The sequence below is a fragment of the Asterias rubens genome, chromosome 6 (genome assembly GCF_902459465.1).
Source record: "Asterias rubens chromosome 6, eAstRub1.3, whole genome shotgun sequence".
Classification (NCBI taxonomy): Eukaryota; Metazoa; Echinodermata; class Asteroidea; order Forcipulatida; family Asteriidae; genus Asterias; species Asterias rubens.
Window position 1 is genome coordinate 3,977,618 of NC_047067.1, and position 21,536 is coordinate 3,999,153.

General features: G+C 37.3%; 1 protein-coding gene across 11 annotated transcripts in view; it reads right to left on the reverse strand.

The window, feature by feature from the left end:
- LOC117291459 (serine-rich adhesin for platelets-like) overlaps positions 1 to 21,020 on the reverse strand; it is a 74,670-nt gene extending 53,650 nt beyond the window's left edge. For 9 of the 11 annotated variants that reach the window (XM_033773158.1, XM_033773161.1, XM_033773163.1 and 6 more), the window contains exons 1-16: positions 20,944 to 21,019; positions 17,504 to 17,569; positions 12,867 to 12,958; positions 12,428 to 12,619; positions 10,652 to 10,927; positions 9,295 to 9,477; positions 8,730 to 9,008; positions 8,188 to 8,235; positions 7,918 to 8,031; positions 7,659 to 7,676; positions 6,729 to 6,749; positions 5,526 to 5,573; positions 2,837 to 3,085; positions 1,218 to 1,331; positions 441 to 461; positions 119 to 154 (exon numbers count right to left, since the gene is read on the reverse strand). In XM_033773158.1, the coding sequence (XP_033629049.1) occupies positions 119 to 154; positions 441 to 461; positions 1,218 to 1,331; positions 2,837 to 3,085; positions 5,526 to 5,573; positions 6,729 to 6,749; positions 7,659 to 7,676; positions 7,918 to 8,031; positions 8,188 to 8,235; positions 8,730 to 9,008; positions 9,295 to 9,477; positions 10,652 to 10,927; positions 12,428 to 12,619; positions 12,867 to 12,927 (1,660 nt within the window). In that variant the 5' untranslated portion in view covers positions 12,928 to 12,958; positions 17,504 to 17,569; positions 20,944 to 21,019. Of the gene's footprint in view, positions 1 to 118; positions 155 to 440; positions 462 to 1,217; positions 1,332 to 2,836; positions 3,086 to 5,525; positions 5,574 to 6,728; positions 6,750 to 7,658; positions 7,677 to 7,917; positions 8,032 to 8,187; positions 8,236 to 8,729; positions 9,009 to 9,294; positions 9,478 to 10,651; positions 10,928 to 12,427; positions 12,620 to 12,866; positions 12,959 to 17,503; positions 17,570 to 20,943 lie in introns of all 11 variants that reach the window. The other 2 variants (XM_033773166.1, XM_033773164.1) reach the window with 2 other exon arrangements.
- Positions 21,021 to 21,536: the final 516 nt, after the last annotated feature.

Sequence of the window (21,536 nt, forward strand, 5' to 3'; positions counted from 1 at the left end):
TACCTTCTGACAGACCGATCTATTGGTATTTCGCGTTTTATTAAAGGAAACAGTCCCCTTCTTTTTGAGATTTTGGGTCAACGAAACATTATCTTGAAGATTAAGAGAGTAAACATACCTTCCTCTCCAAATTCTTCCTCTGTAAATTCTTCCTCTGAAAATAATTTAATAAAGATGCATACAGTTGTTAGTAGTTTATTGATATTGTGAACCCAATCGTTAGCTACATTTTTTACAGCAAAATGGTTCCAACCACTGTACATCTTACCCATAATTTGATATCACAATATTAAGGTCTGTTAGAAGTAATGCTCGTTCATGGTTGTTCAGGCGTGCATATAAATATACATCTTTTAGAAGTACGTCTTTGTTAAAAAATTAACAATGTATACAATTTAATACATGATTTTTTTTATCGATAATAATTAATCGTAACTTACCCTCATCAACCTGTGGTGCCTCTGCGGAAAAAAACAAAGGGAAATAAATTATGTGTGATTTAATCTGACATGAGGAAGTTTTTCAGAAAATAGTAATGTTTATGCAATAAATGGTATATAGGTACTTTTTCCTAACAAAAAAAAAACACAATGTCCACAGATTTACATTAAACTTACACAGTTTGAAGACTGTGATAGTAGAAAGCTTCCCATCAAATTTTACTCACTGAGATGCTGTAGTTTTTGGGAAATAAGTAAAAGTAATAATTGTCGTCTCAGTTTTAGCATGTAAAAAGGGATTATCAAGTTATGCTATGGTTTAGGTATAATATCATAACTGGTTCAGGGGATTTTACATGCTAAAATAATTTTGGTATCATGAGACCAAAATTGTTTTGTGACTTGTTTTACTCATTTCTCAAAAACTACACAACCTTAGTTAGTAATATTTTAAGGGAAGCTTTCCACTATCATTATCTTCAAACCCTGTAAGTTTAATGTAAATCTGTGGACATTTTGAAAAAGTACCCGAATCCTTTAAGTCTTTGCAACACAAGTCTGCTTCTTGTGTTTCAATTTCATATATGCTAATCTTCAAATGAATTCAAATGTTTTTTATAATGTTTTATATTAATACTTTATAAGTCCTGTAATTATCGCTTGCGCTGTTGGATGTTGTATAAAAAAACAAAATGAATTCAATTAGTCATCTTAGAAAAATCAAAAACACCTTTATATTAAGCAAACCAGATGAAAATACCTTTTGTAAGAGCTTACCTTGGCATAATTTCCCTTCGTAATCATCGGTGCATACACAGTTGAATTGTGAAGGTTCAAACACTTCAACTACGCAAGTACCGTGAAGTCCACAAGGATTGTTTGCACAGGAATCTACATGAGAATGTCAACGCGTAATTGAGTAACACTTTATGCGTTTCAAATAATTGTGCAGACGTCTGCACACGTAGTTTAAAAAGTTGCGAACAGGGCCCAATTTCATAGAGCTGCTTAGCACAAAAATGTGCTTAGCGTGAAATTTCTTCCAGCGGTAAAAACAGGATTACCAACCGAATTTCCATTTGTTTCATATTGCTTGTTACAGGTATTCAGCTGTTGATAGCTTATCCTGAAAATCACGTGGAAATTTGGTTGGTAATCCTGTTTTTATCAAGGAAAATAAAATGTCGTGCTAAGCAAGTTTTTGTGCTTAGCAGCTCTATGAAATTCGGCCAAGATTGCAACCCTCAATACATGGAGAAAGGAAGAGAAGGAGCTCGAACGAAGGGACTTCAAAAGTCGAACCTGCGGTACCGCGGTCGTTTAACGACACCTCGTAATCACCCACATACCTTATACAGACAATGGGCGACCCGGCGCATGTGAGTTTGCGCGTGCGCACTTGGTTCTTCACTCAACCATGGTGTCGTATGTCGTATTGATATAATACAGAAAAACAACTTTTTTGAGACCTGATAAAATTTGTGTACACTTGTGCTCACCAAATCAATAACACAATTGAATACAAACCACCCTCGTGTGCTAATACCCTCATTTTGAACCACCGCTAGTGACCGGAAAGTCACAAAAAATGAAAAAATATGCCATGATGTTTCAGTGAAACACCACAAACGGTAAATGAAAACGTGTGTATTCACAATTCTTGTGTCCAATGATTCAACTTTACACGAAGGCAACGGTGCAGAGCGGCGGTACCGCACGTTCTGTACAAAGAGATCTAATCCTGCTCGTTAATCGGCCGTCCAGCTGGAGGTCTCCTATCTTTTTCCACTGGTCAGACAGGGGCATTATCCAGGTATTATTTTGTTACTCTGCAGTTTTGGGGGTCGTTCGAGCTCCTTCTCTTCCTTCCTCCATGCTCAAAAACAGGGCTCAAAAGTCAATCTCGTCTACGCAACAATCAATATTTTGTTATGGATTGAAAGTTTGCGTCGTAAATGAAAACCGTGCAATTTCGAGGCACGTTTGATCATTATATTAGACTTATTATCTATCTCACCATAAGTATTTCATAACAAACTGTTTCAAACGTTTTCAAATACCAAATCGCCCGATCCAAGGCAACGTGTCCCTTTAGGGGGTCAGGGTGGAGGGTGGCAGTCAGGTTTTGAAAACACTTTGTATTTACAAAATTATGTGTGTGTGGTATTTCAGGGATCTATTACATTATTGTCATTTTGGCAATGTGTCTCGAGTGCAATTTTATTTCCGTAACAGCACGCTGGCAATCGCAGACACGCATAAGGTATGGTCGCTTTCCCGGATCCCTTCACTGTTGACGCCGTTGCCAGCATGTGGTAAAAACAAAATTGCGTCCCGGGTCATATTTAAGTAACAACCCAAAAACCAATAGTAAAACCCAGACAAATCACACTTACTCCTCACTTCGACTTCAAAGTCGCATGTCGCTTCGTTTCCAGATTTGTCAGTAGCAGTACACTTCACCGTGGAAGTACCAAGGGGGAATTCACTGTTAGAAGATGGAACACACACGACGTATGGGTTTTTGTCCGCATTATCTTCGGCCCGTGGAAAACTAAACGGAACTTGCATCGTCTTTGAATCTGCTGATGTCACATAGTTGTCCCCGAGCTCAACATTGCAATCGATAGTCGGCGGTGTTGTATCTGAATGTCCGTGAAACAGTAAAAATCAGATTACAATAAAATATAAATGAAAGACACTATATCTAAACGCAGCTTTATTTTGTATGCTTCATTTGCACGTTATGGATTGTGTTGTTTTTTTCTCCAGCTTAGTTGAGGCAGAACCAACAGGGGAGCTGCTTGCAATGGATTCCGTAAAAAAAAGATATGACTACATAGCATGTTTACTTCTGTGGTTGACAGTAAGGACATCTGAAAATTATGTATGTACATGTGCATGTATTTATGTTTGCAAATACATGAACTTGTACATTTACAACTAACATGTTTGTACTCGATGTAAGTACTGCACAACAAGCTACATTAAATCACCATTATCGCGGCAAATACTGTAGGCATACAACGTGTTTCATTCCATCCACTATCGTGTCTCATGTTAAGCATAGGATACTCTTCAAAACTTTCTTGCTTTATATAGCACCAAGCTACCATTACAGTGATGTGTGCATGAAGTTTGTATACGTTTGTTTCCTTCTTTTAAGTTCATATTTTCTTTCTCTTTCTATAGCTGTGTTTTTCTCTTTTCGTGTCCCGTAAAGTTAGGATCTTTCTTTTAAAGAAGTGATTCTAGCAATTATGGACATTCAGGTCACATAGCTTGTAATTTTCAGTGAAATTCAAAATTCAGAATCATTAGTCACCACAAAATAATACAGGGTAACCAACGCTCAACAATCTACCCCTTTTGTATACCATAAAGTAAAGACTGTTAGCGCTCTCTTTTGAGTCCTCCTCCTTCTTAGGGAGCTTTCGTAAAAGCAACGATATGCACACACGACGGAAGGTAGCATAACACGATGGTCCGGATGCTCACGCTCTAGTGCTCCAGTTCTGTATGTTCCGGGCCGCCCGGTGACATAACTTTTGCAAGGGTGGCATCCCCCAACCTTTGCCTAGCCAATTTTCGTGACCACAATAGCTAAATTTTGACGATGGGTGTTTTTAGGAACCTCTCGCACGAGAACGGGGCTTGAATCAAGTCTACCATGGTTCAGTGCAATGCCATACAACGCACACAAAAGCGTGTCTAAAGTACCATATATTGTAGATTGCATAGAACATCATGCGGAGCATAGCCTACAATCCGTTTCCGTCTTTGTTCACACCACCAATGAGTGTATTTATGCTTGGTTGGATTTGCACAACGTGAGTGAAAGCAGGTAAAACACACCACTTGATGCTAGTGGCCTCATCTTCCCTGGGAAAACAAATACGCTTACAATTGTTTACCGTTGTGTGTGCCTACCGTCTCAAAAAGCTCCTTATTACCCCCGTATTGAGCGGTGACATCTCTTCCTGTATCCGATGGGAATTTGTCGCGTACGTACCGGTGACAGCAGTTTGTCTTCGTTTTTTTTCGGTGACAGCTTGCCCGGCATGTAAAACAATTTGATTCCTTGTTGAAACAATACAGGTGCGATGAAAAAATGTTTCACTCTGCTGTGATTTGTAACCCCTAATTAGTGATGCTTTAATCAAACTCATTTTATTGTCTTGCTCAGTGAATGCATATGTTCGCAGTTGTTGCTTGTTATCGTATAAAACCGAGGCATCGATTCTCTTATACGTTTGAAGTATAATATACTGGTAATTGATATGCTGATTTATTTGGCGGAGTTTGTTTATTTTCTTGTACAAATCATTTGAATTGTTTAATTTAAGTATGATTTTTAAAAGAAGATTTTAGAAAGAAAAAAACAAAGACAGTTGAGATTTGTTTAGATTTCTAAGTGTATAAACCATGGCGGAGGTATTTCTACTCAAAATCTTTCTTTGTTTACCACTAGGTGAAACTTAAATTAAATTCATAGTTTGAACGAATAAGTACGAGATGATGTAAGTAAATTACATCGTAGCAGTTGAAGTATTCTGCAGTTGCGTAGGTTTACCATGATGGCGGAGCATATAAACTACACAAGTTAGTTGCATTACGTTTTACAAGCAGTGGACACTATTGCTATTAACCTTACCCGAAATAATTATTTAAAAACCTTACTTGAGTAATGGAGAGAGGTTGATAGTGTAAAACGGCTCTCTGAAGTAACGAAGTTTTCGAAAAAGAAGTAGTTTCCCACGAATTTTATTTCGAGGCCTCACAATATAAATTTTTAAGGTCCCGAAATCAAGCATCTGAAAGCACACAACTTCAGGTCACCAATGGTGTTTTTTCTTTCATTGTTATCTCGCAACTTCGACGACGAATGGAGCTCAAATTTTCACAGGTTTGATATTTATGTATATGTTGAAATGCACCAAGTGAGAAGACTGGTCTCTGATAATTACCAATAGTGTCCAGTGACTTTAAATGTACGGTTAATGTTGTTTTGTGAGTTAACCAGGGGAGAGATTCTCTGTTTACAAGGCTTTTTCTCGATGTAAAGGCAATTTAGATCGTGCTTACCGGGCTTAGGTGTAGGCCTTTTTTCAGGAGCCTTAGTCGATTTGACAGCTGTGTAAGGAAATGACGGTTAAAGGTTTTACATAAAGTATGTTTCAACGTAGACTTTGGAAGAAAGACAGTTAATATAAAACGATATAAAACAACATATAATTGCATCATTTAGATCAAAAGACACGTTCGTATTTAAGATTTATTATGGTAAAATAAGCTATTGACCACTTTCACGCGCGTCACACGCGGCGACTGATGCCACGCTCACCATGTTGGTGGTCAATACATAGAAATAAATATTCTATATCTATGGGTCAATACGCCTCTCTTAATATTTATTCATGAGGTACGTCACAATGCTAACTCAAAACGAGGCGATGGGCGCAGCCACTGCAAATGATGGGGGAAGTGCGCCCATAGCCATTATGACGTCATGCATAAGTATTAAGAGAGGCGTATAGGCTTACGCGTAAACGCCGCGTCACCTAAAAATGCGCACTTCACTGAATAACACACGTTGACTTTGACCACCAAAATGGCGCATCCAAGATTATTCTGATGATGACGTCAGGTGAAATGGGTCAGTACATGTTATTATTCCTTACTCGAGAATTGCATTTATAAGTTAAAAGAAGATATATAGGATTTGAGGCATTGCATGGTGAAGTATCAGTGTATAATGGTTTGCGGCAACACCATGTGTGTATCTACTTGCCAGGTAGAGTTTGTTCTTGAAGAGCTGTCCTGCTTTTTAACTATTACCAGGGCGGATGGTATTACTAGCTTGCTCTAGTCATCGTCAGACTGACGATGACTAGAGCAAGCTAGTCGAACATTGGAAACATTCAGAACTGACTCTGCGGCAGTACAGTTAATTACGATCCTATAAGCTAAAGTAGTCGTCCAGTCTATTTTCTATACCATCCGCCCTGGTAATAGTCACAAAGCAGGACAGTTCTTTTCAGAACTGAGAAGTCTCCCGAACCTCCGATTATCTACTCCGCGGCAGAAGAATAAAGCAAGACAGTTATCTAAGAACAAACTCTACCTGGCAAGTAGATACACACATGGCGTTACCGCAAACCAAATATACATTAAAAGAAGATAGTTACGAAAACACATGTTCAAATATCTGTATCAAGCGTTGGTTCTTTTTTTAAATTTAATTCATTGCCAATATTAAAGAGACCCTATTTCATAACATTCACTTACCTGACTCCTCGACCGCCGGTACTATAACGGAGAAATTATACAACAAATGTTAATAACGATGCTTGTATTGATCAACCAATTCCTCTACTTTGCCCTACATTGTTTCGATTAAGAATTATACAAAAAAAAAAAAAACACAGGTGAAACCGTTTTAGTTCCATCCTCAGACATGCCCGACAAAAAATTGCGGTTTTACAATGGAAAAAAATAATAAATAAATACTAACAATCAAACAATTGAAAACTAACACTTTTACATTTTCTTTTGTTGAACTGTCTCTTCTGGAAAGATTACTAGCTTTTGCAAAAGAATATGAAATCAACATAACACATGAGTCATTCACGTTTCCCGGCCGTTTATTGGCTGTGGAAGGCATACATGACGGCATTCGTGCAAGTCTGACTATTTAGCAATAATTCCGCTTGCAATAATTATAGTCATTCGATAATTTCATAGATTATTAATTTTGGTTTCATAGATGTTTATCTAAATAATAACGAATATTGATTTTGGTTTTACCCGCAATACACCGATATTGGTGTATAGCTCTTCATACTCAGTACTTTCCCGAGTTCTGTGAAAAATCACAGAATCAAAATCAAATCAAAATGCATTCGAATCCGCGACCTGTCCAATTTTAAAGCACTGTCACACCAACTAGACCACCGAGATTGCCCGGTAAGCATGTTCGACTCCTATGTTTTAGCAGCGGGTACTCAAACTGTTTAATATATTTAAATTTGTATCGGAGATAAAGAGTATTAAGTTGGGGTTTGAATCCCACCCGAGTAATATGCCTGTGATGTGTTCCAACAAGACTTGGGAAAGTACTAAGTATGCAGTGCTAAACAACATTGGTGTCAATAATCGTTGACAATTATTCATTATTGGAGACTAACTAGCTTATGGAGAATAATGAAGAATATTTACCAGTTTCCGGTGGAAGTACTGTAAGAAACAAACAAGCGCCATATTAAGTGTTAGTAACACTAATAAAGTTACACTAACTGCGGTTTTTTGTTGATATGATGTTAAAGTAACTTCTTCTACATGTCAATACAATTGGAATAAGTTCTACATGTCAATACAATTGGAATAAGTTTAACTGAAATAACGTTTGTTACGGTTATTAGTAGAAATTAAATAATTTTGAATGTGCAAATGGTAGGAAATCAATCTTTAAACTTACTATCGCAGTTTTTCCCGGTGTACCCATTAGAACATTCGCATCTGTAACCGTGGCTGAACGAATGGTCAACATAACATTTACCGTTTTCTGCACACGGTTTCTCCAAGCATTTATCTGAAAGAAGAATTACTTATAGCGTAACATTCAGACATTGTATCACAACATATTTTTACCCCCCCTCTATTCCATTATTAAGACATCAAATTAAACAAACGGCAGGTAACTTAGTCACATGGGAAAGAAAGAATTGTTAGAAGAAAACAAAAGTACCTGACCCGGCGGGTGATTCTGGCGGTAAGTCGATAACGCCTTGGTAATCTGCAAGATCAATTAAAAAGAACACAGTATAAAAAAAGAACAGTAACAAAATAGCGCTGAAATTGGTTGAATATTGTTGTTTTAAATTTGCCTTGCTTTTTGAACCGTTTTTTCTTTTTCTTTTTTCTAAACAGATTCTGATTCATATTGACTCAGATATTGTTTAGATCGCACGGGACTAACATGTTGATTGTTTACTTTACTGGTGAATTTATTTGAACGGTATTGTACTTTAGCCTAATTGAAAGTCAATTAGACGTATAACTCTGGTTGGATTCGAACCCACGACCTTAATATGCCTGTGATTTTGTTCTCACATGACTAGGGAAAGTATACAGGGCTAGTGTTAATAATCGCTGCAATATTTATTATTGGAGACTCTGCGAATAAGATTTTTGCCATAATGGAGTTATAAAAGTAACAAATGTAACTGTGTTAAGGAGGCAAATACAAAAGTCATCAGAACTATCAATATCCGCAATCGGTCTACTTACATGAAGGAATGAAGTCCACGGGAAACAAGAACTGGGCCGGTTTCTTACTTCCTGCGAATCCGACATGTTTGATTTGAATAGACTCGTCTCTCACCCAAACCACCAAATCTCTTCTACTCGCGGGGCCGAAAGTAATCACCTTCTCATTGAAAGTAAAACAGTACTCTACGAAACTGTTTGGATTTAAAACTGAAGGGGTGAAAACTTCCTTGATTGCTTGCTCCCCGGAACGAACTTTGTCGAAGACGAAAGTCTTGCTATTTTCTTCTTCTCCAATCACTGATAAAACAAAATTGTAAATGGCATTACGTGTTTGTTTTCTTCTTCTGGCCATTTTGTAATGACATACGTAATGGTATAAAAGGAAAAGGAGGAAGAAGAAAGGAAGTGAGAATTGTGGTGAAATTGTCACGTAAGGCCTATGTCCCGAGTAGAGTAGTCTCTCATAGTTTGTCTTAAGTTGATTAGTCAGTGACAGTAATAATTTCGTTTACCTTCCTGGTAGTAAGTTTCCCCTTCAAAACCAATCATCACTAACAACACGCAAAAAACACAAATCATTTACCTATTTCGTAAGCTATTTCACCAGGATTTCTGAATCGCTGAGGGCTCAAAACAACGTAAATCGGTCCTTGCTCTACCTGGGCTTGGAAACAAAACTGTTTAACCCCTACTGGGATTTCTTTCAAGAACCAGTCGAGGCAGAACGCTTCGCCTGTATAGTACACGTGCTCACTGTAGGTATGATCTGACGAATTAAAGACAAATAAATCATCAAATATGTAGAGGTGTTAAAGTGTTGGGTACTTTTTGTAGGACACAAAATGCAAAGTCCAAAAATGTACATTGAACTTGTACGGTTTGAAAAAAAGAGCTACTTGATCTACATTGGGTATAAAAACCCCTAAAACATTAATGTTGAAAAAAAAGAGAAAAAAAAGGAATTTAAAGGAACGAGTTGGTCCTTGAAAAGCGTTGGTAACCTTTTGTTATAAAATGCATATGATTAGAAAGATATTTTAAAAGTAAAATATAATGATCCACACAAGTATCACTCGAAATTGCGTGGTTTTCATTTTACCTCGTCGACTAACACGGTCGGCCGTTTATGGGAGTCAATTTGCTGATTCCCATAAATGGCCGACCGTGTTAGTTCGCAAAGTAAAACCACGCATTTTCGAGGCAAATTTGTGTGGATCATTGTATTCTACTTTTAAAACATTTTTCTAACCATATGCATTTTACAAACAGTCACAAACGCTTTTCAAAGACTAACTCGACCGATACAAGGCAACGTGTTCCTTTAAAGGCAGTGGACACTATTGTTAATTACTCAAAATATTGATCAGAATAAAACCTCAGTTGGTAACGAGTAATGGGGAGAGGTTGATAGTATAAACCATTGTGATAAACGGCTCACCTAGTTTTCGAGAAAGAAGTAATTTTCTACGAATTTGATTTCGAGACCTCAAGTTTAGAATTTGGGGTCTCGAAATCAAGCATCTGAAAGCACGACTAATCGAGCTCAAATTTTCACAGGTTTGTAAATTTATGCATTTGTTGAGATACACCAAGTAAGAAGACTGGTCTTTGACAGTTACCAATAGTAGGAGACATGTGTCGCCGTGATGACTGACAATGCATCTAGTACAGTAGACACTCTTTGTAATAAATGATACATTCTTTTTCAACGAGAGGCACACACAAATCACTAAGGAATTTTGCATTTTGTCGTACCAGCTTTGTTAGATAGCTTTAAAAAACCTTTTGTATGGGGCATGAATACGACTTCATGTGAGATTCTAACAAGCCCCATGTGCCTATTACGTAATGACCACTTTTGAACAAATACTCAGAGTATTGAATTCCTTTTCCCCATGGGTTTTCTTAATAAGTACTAGCCTTTGTCGAGTTGTACTTACATCCAAATTTATCGAAGGAGAAAGTGAACATCCCCTGGCTCAGCATGTTGGAGGAGTATCCCAAATACCGGGGCTGGAAGTCTTTTTCAGGAACCTCGTACGTTGTGATTGGTTCAAGCTTTCCTCGTAAGCCAAGCTTGATGAAGCCGTCTTCGAAGTGGAGCCAGTAGTTGTTAAGACGGTCGCACTGTAGTACTTCAGTCGATGCTGGAGTCAGTGGTTGACAGCCCCTACACCGTGAGATGTAAGAAGCAGTGTTCCCATCCCCACCAATCACTGTTTCAAAACATAAATTCATCTCTTATTTTGTTGTCATATTATTTGCCCAAAGGTCATGGCGTGCATACACTTTGCTGTATTGGACTGCCCAGGAAGGATGCTGCATTGTGGATGGAACAACAACTGGTATGTTAAAACCCCATCTTTCTTTAAAGCACTGAAAACTATGGTTATTACTCAAAAGTAACAAGAGAGCTGTAATAAATTATACAACATTGTGAGAAACGGTTCCCTCCGAGGTAATTTCTCACCCCAAAAATGAAAAAGCCTCAGCTGAAGATTTTTATTATGAATCTGAAAGCACACAAAGTTGTGCAACAAATGGTCTTTCGTTATTATCTTGCACCTTTAATAACCAATTGAGCCCAAATGTTCACATCAGATGTGTTGTTTTATGCATATACAATTACCAAGGGTGTCTAGTGCCTTCAATGATATTCATCGTATTGTGTTTTCAGACATATAGCCCGTTAAAAGGTTGTGAGTGAAGATGGGGAGCTTTAACGGGGTGGGGGATGGGGTGAGCATGATGGTTAGTATCCAGCTGTACTCGAACATATAGTAATGTTTTAATGACTGTTTTGTAAACTGTACATTTCGGCTTTTAGCCGCTGTGTTGCAGTGTTTTAATAAATAAACCATGAACATATAACAACTTCGTCTCCCATTATTGATGTGGTGTAACTCTGACAAGAAGAATCATTATTGTCGCTCTGTAAAGATGTGGGTAACATAATGTACATATCAATAGGCATGAACAAACTTCGTTTTTAGCCCGGTGGTTGAATCGTTGATCAATGTAAACATAATGTGAAATGCAAAATAATCTTCAAATGCTGGCTAAGCTTTACCGGGGGTTGTGGGTCCTTTACCTTTCTGTTCGATTATACAAACTTGTTAACATATAGTTATACTCGGCTAAAAATATTGAGCAATTTCCCCTTTCTGCTAACTATTCTGTTCATGGACCTGATCATTGACCCACTTCTCGATATGCTGCGATGAAAAGTATTTCAGGGTTGGGCAGTCAAGAAGTTCTCCAAGGTCAAAAAACTTGTTTGTGGTGGACTCACTTTCCCATTTTCCAATGGGAGACTTTTGGGACGCTTGGTGGCAGCAGACTTACTAGGTAAAATCCATTGTTCTCGGTCATGTGCGCACGCTCAGAACTACGTAAACAATGGAAATTGACCTGGTATGACCTGGTATGTCTGCTGTTCAATAGTCCCCCATAGAAAGTCAGTACGTTGAGGATAGTTACGTTTTAGATATTAGTAAATTTTGCTCTGAAGGGTATGAGGTTTAATACAGTGTACGCCCTTTTATTATAAAATTATGGACTTCATTCTTGTTACAGAGGAAACTAGTGCACTTCATAAAGAATTCGAGTCCCTCGTATAAGTACATAAAAAAGAAAGAAATAAACATTAAAAATGTTGTATCTGATGCCGAACTCCCAACACTGAAAACATGCAGTAAGTATAAGTCGATACTTACCAATGTAATATACAGTTGCTTTAGCTGGCAAATTAGGGCCCGGTTCGTCTGTTAAGGCAAGGTAAACTTCACTCTTTGCGTAGACAGAAAATTCAACTACAACTGGGTCGTTATGAAGTTGGGGAAGATCCCACATAAATTCCTCACTGTGTCCCGTCTCCCTTATAACGCCGCAAGTCATATCAGCAACGTCTAAAATCAAAAATAAACGAATATCATACCTTTTGTTAACACGAAATGATACCCTGTTAAAATTGTTGGATATTTATTATTATTTTTAAGAAACCGTGAATTAATTCGCGGTCGAATAGATATCCATACCCACCCCGCCCCCCCCCCCCCCCCCCAAAAAAAAGGAGTAGTATACTCCACATCAAGATAAAACAAAATAAAAGAAATAACAAAACAAATAGATGAAATAATGAAATACAAGTCTCACCACTTTGCACCAATGACGACGCGGGTACAGTGACCATGATAAGTAGGAGAAGTTGAAACATCTTGATAGCTCACAATGGCACCCCAACGGCACTGATAAACAAAATGAACACATCAAGTACAAACAAAATTAAATAAATACAACACAGTAGAGAATTCAAATGATAATTGAGACACGTTTTATTTACTAAAAACAATATCGATGGTCATTTTGAATGTAGGAACGATAAAGTTAACCACCAACGTGGATATTTTGCAGTTGTTCCATTCGGCTTGGCAGTTAATATATCGAACTTATTGTGCAGGAAACATTCGTGATCAGAATGTTCTGTATGTAACAATACTTTTAGAGACACTTGACACCTTTGGTAATTGTCAAAGTCCAGTCTTCTCACATGGTGTATCTCAAGATATGAGCCAGTAACAAACTGTGCAAATTTGATGCGAGATAATAAAGGAAGAAAAACACCCATGTCACACGAAGTTAAGTGCTTTCATGTGCTTGATTTAGGAACCTCAAAACATAATTCTGAGGTCTCGAAATCAATTCGTGGAAAGTTAATTCTCTCTTAAAAACTACGATACTTCAGATGGAGCCGTTTCTATTACAATGTTTTGTTGCATCAAAAACTCTCCATTGCTTGTAACCAAGTAATTTGTTTTGCTTATAACTATTTTGAGTAATTACCAATAGTGTACACTGCCTTAAAAGAAAGGGTATTGTTTGTGTAATGGCAGCAGTTGTTTTATTTCACATCCAAAGCCTCCTTGATGGTAGTATCCGTCCTGCGTAATAATTTCGCTCGAAATGGCCCTTTGATTATACTAAATTTTGACACATTTGAACCCTACAAAATAACCGAAACGCGATATTTGATTTTTCGTGACGGAGATGTGTTTGCTATCTGCTATTACCTCGCTAGAAATGGATAGATTCATCCTTCCTTATTCTTAAAAATAAACAATACATATTCAGTTGCAACATTCACAAGTTAGTACTCTCTGTTAGGACGTCTGTGCGGCACCTAAACGTAGCCCGAGCTCGGGTATTTGTTGGTGTGGCGACTCCCTAAATAATAATAATAATAATAATAACCGTATTTATAACGCGCCTTTTGCCAAAGGATACAAAGCGCCAGGTATTATTACTGCAAGGAGTGGGGGCGATTTTTTAGATAATATAAGACCTAATCCTTAAGCACAATGTAATGGTTTACAAGGTGCTGTGGCGCAATATGCTGCCAATCCCTGAACTGCTATCTTCGGTGCGGTCCCTTGCATTCAATTTGTATGTTTGGTTGCGCTACTTTAATTAGTAAGCAATAGTTTTAAGTATTTAAAATGCTATATTCTGCTTTTACACTACTCCGGTACCTATGAACAAGTGACTATCCAAAATAAGTAGTAGGGTAGATGTAGGAGTACCAAACACTTGAGCCTGTTTAACTGAGTTGCGAATGAAAATGAATTACTCGCATGAGACAAAAGTTATGTTTTACTAAAATTATATCATTTAACTTTAGTTTACTAAGAAATAGAGGTCATCACAGTTATATGCAAATGATTGTCAACATTTGGATTGGGTGAAGGATTTTAAAATGGTTAATAGGGCCCGTTTATAATTGTTTTGTCTTATAGCATTTTGAGCATGCAAAGACCATACTTTAGTGGGAAAGACTATGCCCACAAAGCAACGTCTTTCCCTTGTGTAACGGTGGTTTACACTCGTGGCATTTTTGATTGCCACTCTGGGAAAATTAGGTACAAGGTTGTTGCGTATCGGCGTGTACACATACAGCTCTGTCGTCTAGTAATAGTAAATTAATTTGCACAACAGTTTGTTTGTTTTTCAGGAATTACATTTTTTTTCTCACGTCTAATTAAACTTTTCACAAGTGCCATTTTGTTATGATACGTCTGCAGCCGGCAACTACGTCATTGCACCTGTGCATATACACAAGAGACAAGGCTTGATTCAAGTCCCTATATGATTCTTCAACCTGTGCTGCGCCGCGGGAACACAATAGCTACACTTTGGCAGCGGATATAGGAATCTCTCGCACGAGAAGTGGACTTGAATCAAGTCTAACAATAGACCGGCTCGTGATCTGGGACTGTGGTAGCTGACACCTGGGTAGACACGACCATCGCATTATGGCTAATCGAACACTCTCGTGCAAGTTTTTTAACACGTGTTTGAGCTATTAATCGAACTTTACACAGTGGGTTTGGGTTGGCCACGTACACTGACCTTCAACACATGTACAATGGATTATGCTTAGTGATCGTTATTCGTTTCATTGAGCATGTGTATGGCATCCTTCAGTATCACATCACTGACTAAATAAAATAAAAACTATGTATACAAATATAGCTTTAATTGGTTGGAGGAAATAACAGTACACTGCATCACTAAATAAATACACTGGCTTGAAACAAATTTACAATTATTTACTGGAAAAACTATTGAACTTTGTTCACGCTTTTGAATAGCCGACAAGGCAAACAGATTCATAAGCATGCCGTATTATTTGATTATTTGTTCGATTCGTTCAATTTGTAGCAGCTAATTTCACCCTTTATTTTCCGTGTCGAAATCAGAAGGTCCGTGAGAAAAAGCCACAGAATTAAACACAAGTGAATTCGGTGAGTGTTTTTACTTATCGATCAGTGTACCTTTTAGAAGAATTTGGCACCCGACTAAAGGGGCGCCCTGAAAAAAAATCTAGCAATCGGAAGGATATATCAATCGGAAGGATCTACCGAACGGAACTTTGTAAGCGGTTTTCTGAAACCCTCTTTGACCCCACGATTACGGAGTAAGTTCATGGGGCATGCTACAAAAATATCGCGGTGAGATCGATCACCACATGGGCACGAGGGTCTCCGCGTCTGCCCCGCCTCTGACCAGCCAGGAGGCCCGTTTTAACCAGCCAACCAGACAACTCACAATACGGCAGTTCGGTTGGCCGTCCACAAAATATGGCATTATGCTTTAAGGGACCGCACCGTAGAAAGCATGGAAGTCGCCACACCAAAAACCGAGATGGCGACCTTTCTAGTCCAAAAGTTTTTACGATGGCGCACTTGTAAACCAAGATTGCGCAGGTTACGAATCTAATAGTATATACATTCTTGTGAATGGCATTAACACCCAGTTCAGAAAAGTACTGTAGAGCCGAGCCGAAAAAAATAAAAAATGACTGAATGATTTAGTACCCGAAAATGTTGACGTCTGAAACGGGTTTAGAGTAACTGGACGCGCTGGAAGTCGAAATATTGACTGTTGCAGTCGTTCGGAAAAATTACTTTGAAGCATGCATATAGTATAACTCCATTTTGTCACGGTCATTTAACAACACTTACATCCAAACGAATGCATAAATACAAATCATAACGTTCGCGTGTCGGAAACCAATATTTGTATAGGTTGAATTTGAGTCACTCCTATTCTATTGGTTCGACGCAGCCCTGGAATGCCTGTCTGAACGAGGTGTTCAGTCAACCGTGGGAAAATGTTTCGTGAAGAACCAAAGTGCAGATAGTTTCAGTGAAACGCTCCTTAAAAAACTACTGAGATTGAATTAAAATGCGGCTAAAAAGGGATACAATTTTTTTTTCAAGATTTCATGCCCTCTTTAATACGGGTCCGGCCTGTCTATTGGTCTGCCTTTATTTGTGACAAATTGAAAATAACTTGCTCATTGACTGAAAAAAACTAAACTAAACTAAATTAAGAAAAAAAATCTATAAACAAAAGAACTTAAAAGCACACCAATATAAGCACACCAATGAAATGCCGTTTACCAAACCAATTTCTCAAAATGTCCCTGAGTGCTCCCTCCATTATCTTTAACCCCACATTATTATTTGCAACACTGTTATTTAATGTAATGCACAGATTGCTCACATCATTAGCTGGATGCCGTTTAGCCCGAAGATTTAAAGTAAAACTACGAGGCTCAGCTTGATAGTCAATTGAGAATGTTTTCAACGTTGGTGGCGAATACCCAAAAGAGCTGTGTCCCCACAGTGCTTTAAGTGATAACATTAAGTGATCTGACGTGCAAGGCACTTCGCGGCATGTTTAACTTCGGGCAACCATCTTTTTCACAGAAAAAACGTATAAATGATGCCTCTACATAAAAATTATAAGCAACTTCAGAAATAATTTTGAATTTTTCAATTTATTACAGAACATTGCTGCAGCCGAGCATTCAATTTCGAACAAGATTTAAAGGGCGAGGTGTTTAATTGAAAATTTATTTTTTATATTTTCATTTTATTGTATCTTAAACTGGCTGAAAAATGTATCCTTATTGGTCTCTAAACCAACAGAATCGTGAGCTCACTAGATAACAAAACGTTTGCTTGATTATTTACCATGATTTGTAACAACAAGATGTTAAATTTAGGAACCGTTGTCAATTTATTTTGTGGTTTGAAGTTACGTAAAATTTCAAATGATGCTTTTGATACCATTAAAAATGAATTAATCATAAAACATGATTTTCACATGATAAATCAAAAGTAAGAACAAGAAGGTTTGGTTTAAAGATAAACGTCAAAAATAAAAAAATAAATTCAGTTAAGTATCAGCAAACGAAGATAATAATAGAAAGTTCATAGTGGACGTACCCGATCTGAAAAGGCAGTTTCCCCCCGTCAATCAAGGGTTAAGAAGTTTGTCTTTCTTGTGTCAATCTGCAAATGGGATAAAACAAAATGTCATCGAACGGTCATCCAATGTTATAGAGCAGATAAAAACAATTGTATTTGCTATTAAAATACTTTTAGAAATTTTAAATTATGAACCCACAAAAGGGGGGAAGTTGTGATTCAGTGTCTTTTTGTTTGAGAAACGTAACGGAAATATGATTCGAGTCAGGCAGTATTTCAGTTTTATTTGCTGTTATCTACAGCTGCAAGTTTTGACCTACATCATTGCACTGATTACTTTGATGCATTCGAAGAAAAATCCGGTGTGATTTATGCATCTGAGTTGGAATTCGATTAGTAATATGCAAACTAATACAAAATCAATTTTCCCAATACCGTGGGAATTTGCGCAAACAATTTATTACAATGTCATACAAAACACACTACAGCTAATAATTGATTTTAATTAACCTTGTAAGATATTTACTTTTGTATGAGCATGAACTGTATTGATCTTTTAAAAGTATTTTGTTTAAAACTACGTTTGTATTTGTAAATACCTTAACGCCGTGCTGAAACAGAAAAACAATCAAATAAACAAACAAACACACACACAAACAAACAAACAACAACCACCTGTTTCGGAACAAATTATCACCTGCCAACGTTTAAGAATGTTAAGTCTTAATGAAAGATTACGTCATTAACTAAACTCACATACTTTTTGTTATGGTTTTGGTAAACATATTTTAAAAGTCACAGCAACACACTGAATTGTATTTTAATCACAATCATTACAATAAATATGTTACAAATTTAAATATATACTAATTGCACAAAGGTCACAAAAGACAAAAAAACACGGAACATCGAAAAAAAGAAGCAATTGTTAGATACAAAACAAAGTTAACATAAATATTTGTATAAAGAGAAGGGTGTGAACGTCACTGATAGAAAACATGATTAAACTTTGAAAAGTGACGTTTCTATAGATACATTGTGTCATGGCCGAGTATTCAAGAGCATCGAATTCAAGTTATGGTTATTAAGTCATTTGATTGTTGGTTCGAATCACGGTCATGTCACTTGTGTCCTTGAGCATGATGCTTTACTATAATTGCTCCTCTCACCAAGGAGTTGAAATTGGTACCTGCGAGGGTAGGGGTTGATATCGTGTATGCGCAATAGCGCCAATGCTTTAGTTTTATTAGACTTTACACTGGCATAAAAATATAGAAATACAAATCGATACATAAAGAAATAAAGAATCAAATTAGCTAAAAAATACCAAGCCAGTGAGTGACGAGGAGGAACAGGTGACCAGCACCTCTACAAAGCCGTCCTGTCACAAGAAATGTCCCCTGAAACCCACCCCATAGCAAAAAACCACCCAACCCACAAAAAAGAGGGAGCGCTTTAAGGCGGGACTGACAATTACAGACGACAAGAAGAGCAATGGCAGTGCGACACCCAAGTGCAGACATCATCCGCTGAAATGTCAGATGCAAACTTGTCCCTGTAAAATTGGAGAAGAAGAGTCTTAAATGCTGACAAGGACACGCTAGATCTGACCGACAGCGGAAGCTGGTTCCACATGGGGACAATCCGCTGAAAATAAAACGACTTATGGGACTCTGTTTTACAACGAGGAACTGATAATTTGAAGGGATCAGAAGACAGTCTAGTGGCAGGACGGCCCTGTGTAACATTAAAACTTACATATCTATTAACATTTATGTCAATTTGACCGTATTTACATTTAAAAAACAAAATAAGATCACAAATTTCCCTTCTAAAAGAGAGTGGTAAAATTGAAAGCTGTTCTAACCGGGTCTTATAGTTATCTTGAGGACGATGCAAAATGAATTTGGTGGCTCGTCTCTGGACACCTTCAACAAGTTTTATATTACGTTTTGAAGTTCCACTCCAAATTGAACTACAGTATTCTAGGTCACTTCTAATTAATGCAGTATAGAGAGATTTAGAAACTCTGCTAGGAGCGTCGTAACCAATAGTGCGTTTAATCATACCCAACTTTCTATTGCACTTGGCAGTAATGCGATTAATTTGAGAATTCCAAATAAAATCAACAGAAATATCTACACCTAAATCACGAAAAGAACCCCATGGAGCTCAGAAAGATTATAGGAATTAGTATTGGCCCAAAATTACCTGCTACCGATTTCACGAAACGCTTGGATTAATCCTATCTCGAGCTAGGACGATTAACCCGCCCTAACTTAGGGTTGGTTTAATGCGTCCTACGTCTTTGGATTGGGAACTTAATTCGTCCCAAGTCCCAAGATTAATCCTAAGTTAGGATGAGTTTGGAGAAATCGACGGCAGGGCACTTATGTGAAGCACATTGATACGTTATTGTGAAATGCGCTATATGATAACTAAATATTGTTTTTACATATTATTAATTGGTAATACCAAACGGGAGAACAAGTAGGCCTATCGCCAATCTGTTCACACAGCTACCTAATAAAGTACGATCATGATTGTAATATATATTTGTATTGAACGACATTACGTAATAACACAGCGAATCGTGTGTGCTACCTTGTTCTGCTTACTCGAACATGGTGTCCGTCCGGTTCGGACTAAATAGATAAAATCTGGATACATAAACCCTAAAGAGAGAGAGGGTTTATGTTTCTCTGGAAATTGTGACTACATATTCTAATTGTTACCTTCTATTTAGTGTGGGTTCGAGTCCTTGTCGTAGACACTTAACCACGATTTATTCATCCTTCGGCTGGGCTGTAAAGCCATTGGTCCCGTGCGTTGTGTAAACGCACGCAAACAAACGGCCATAGTAAAAACTGTCAACGCTTTACGCGTTTAGTTTTACGCATCATCCGTTTACATTGGGTTTAGGAAGCGTTTGAATAGCAAAAACCACTGCTTTACAACACAACTCATGATCCCTATAAGTGTTTAACCAAAACCATTTGACGCGTTCGAAATCTGTATAAATAGTGTTTAAAACCTAAACACTTGTTTTTACTGGGTAGGTTGTTCAAACTTTGACATGTTACATTTGTAGTAGTTTTCTTTATAAATAAGTATGTAAGTTAGCATTAAAATGACACACTTAAAAAATGTATGTACAACATTTTTTTGTAACGAAAATGTATTACTAAATATTACTACAGCGAAGGAAGTTCATACAAATATGCCTAAACAATTATGCGAGATACATGTTAAGCATGACTGGAATAGTTCATTTTCAGAAAGACAGTAGAACTCGGCTTGATATTTTAGTTTTAAAAGTTATTAGTCTGATCTAAAAGTATTACGATAAGTATTTTCTCAAAATAGATGGAACATACAATCTATGTTATTTGGTTAATACAAAAAACATAGATTGTGTATTCAAAATTCGTTTGACAATTAAAGTGTTCAGTACTTACATACATCAATTTAAACGAATCTGTTGACGTTTAACACACAATCCCCCTGGCGAAATGCTCCCTCTGCAATACAGTCAGTCTACTAACAGATCCATATGAAGGGCATATGCAAATGATCCAAAGTGTGATAGAGAGAAAGGGACAGAGGGAGAAACAGAGGTCCGAAAATTGATTGATTGGCTGAAGGTTAAAAAGGTCTTGTGCATAAACTTACTGCAACACATTTAATTGTTTCTACTAAAAAAATTTTATAACCATGGAACAAAACCTACCCAAAGTCTCTTAATAGGGCCTATTTAATATAAAACATAATTTCAATGACGAACAGTTCATCACTTATTGTTTCTGTACTATGTTGATAAGGATCAGCTTGAATATATTATTACGGTTTCACATCTGCCGCCGGAAAAATATAGTTATAAGTGTTGGCTAATCTACAAAAACAAACTTGTAGGCCCGATCAAGAACACACACACACACACACACCCCCACACACAACAGAGACTTCACGCCGAAGCTCAAAAACGATAACATTAATCGTACTAGCTTTCATTGATTTAGTGAATTTTCGCAACATTTTCTAATGTGTACTG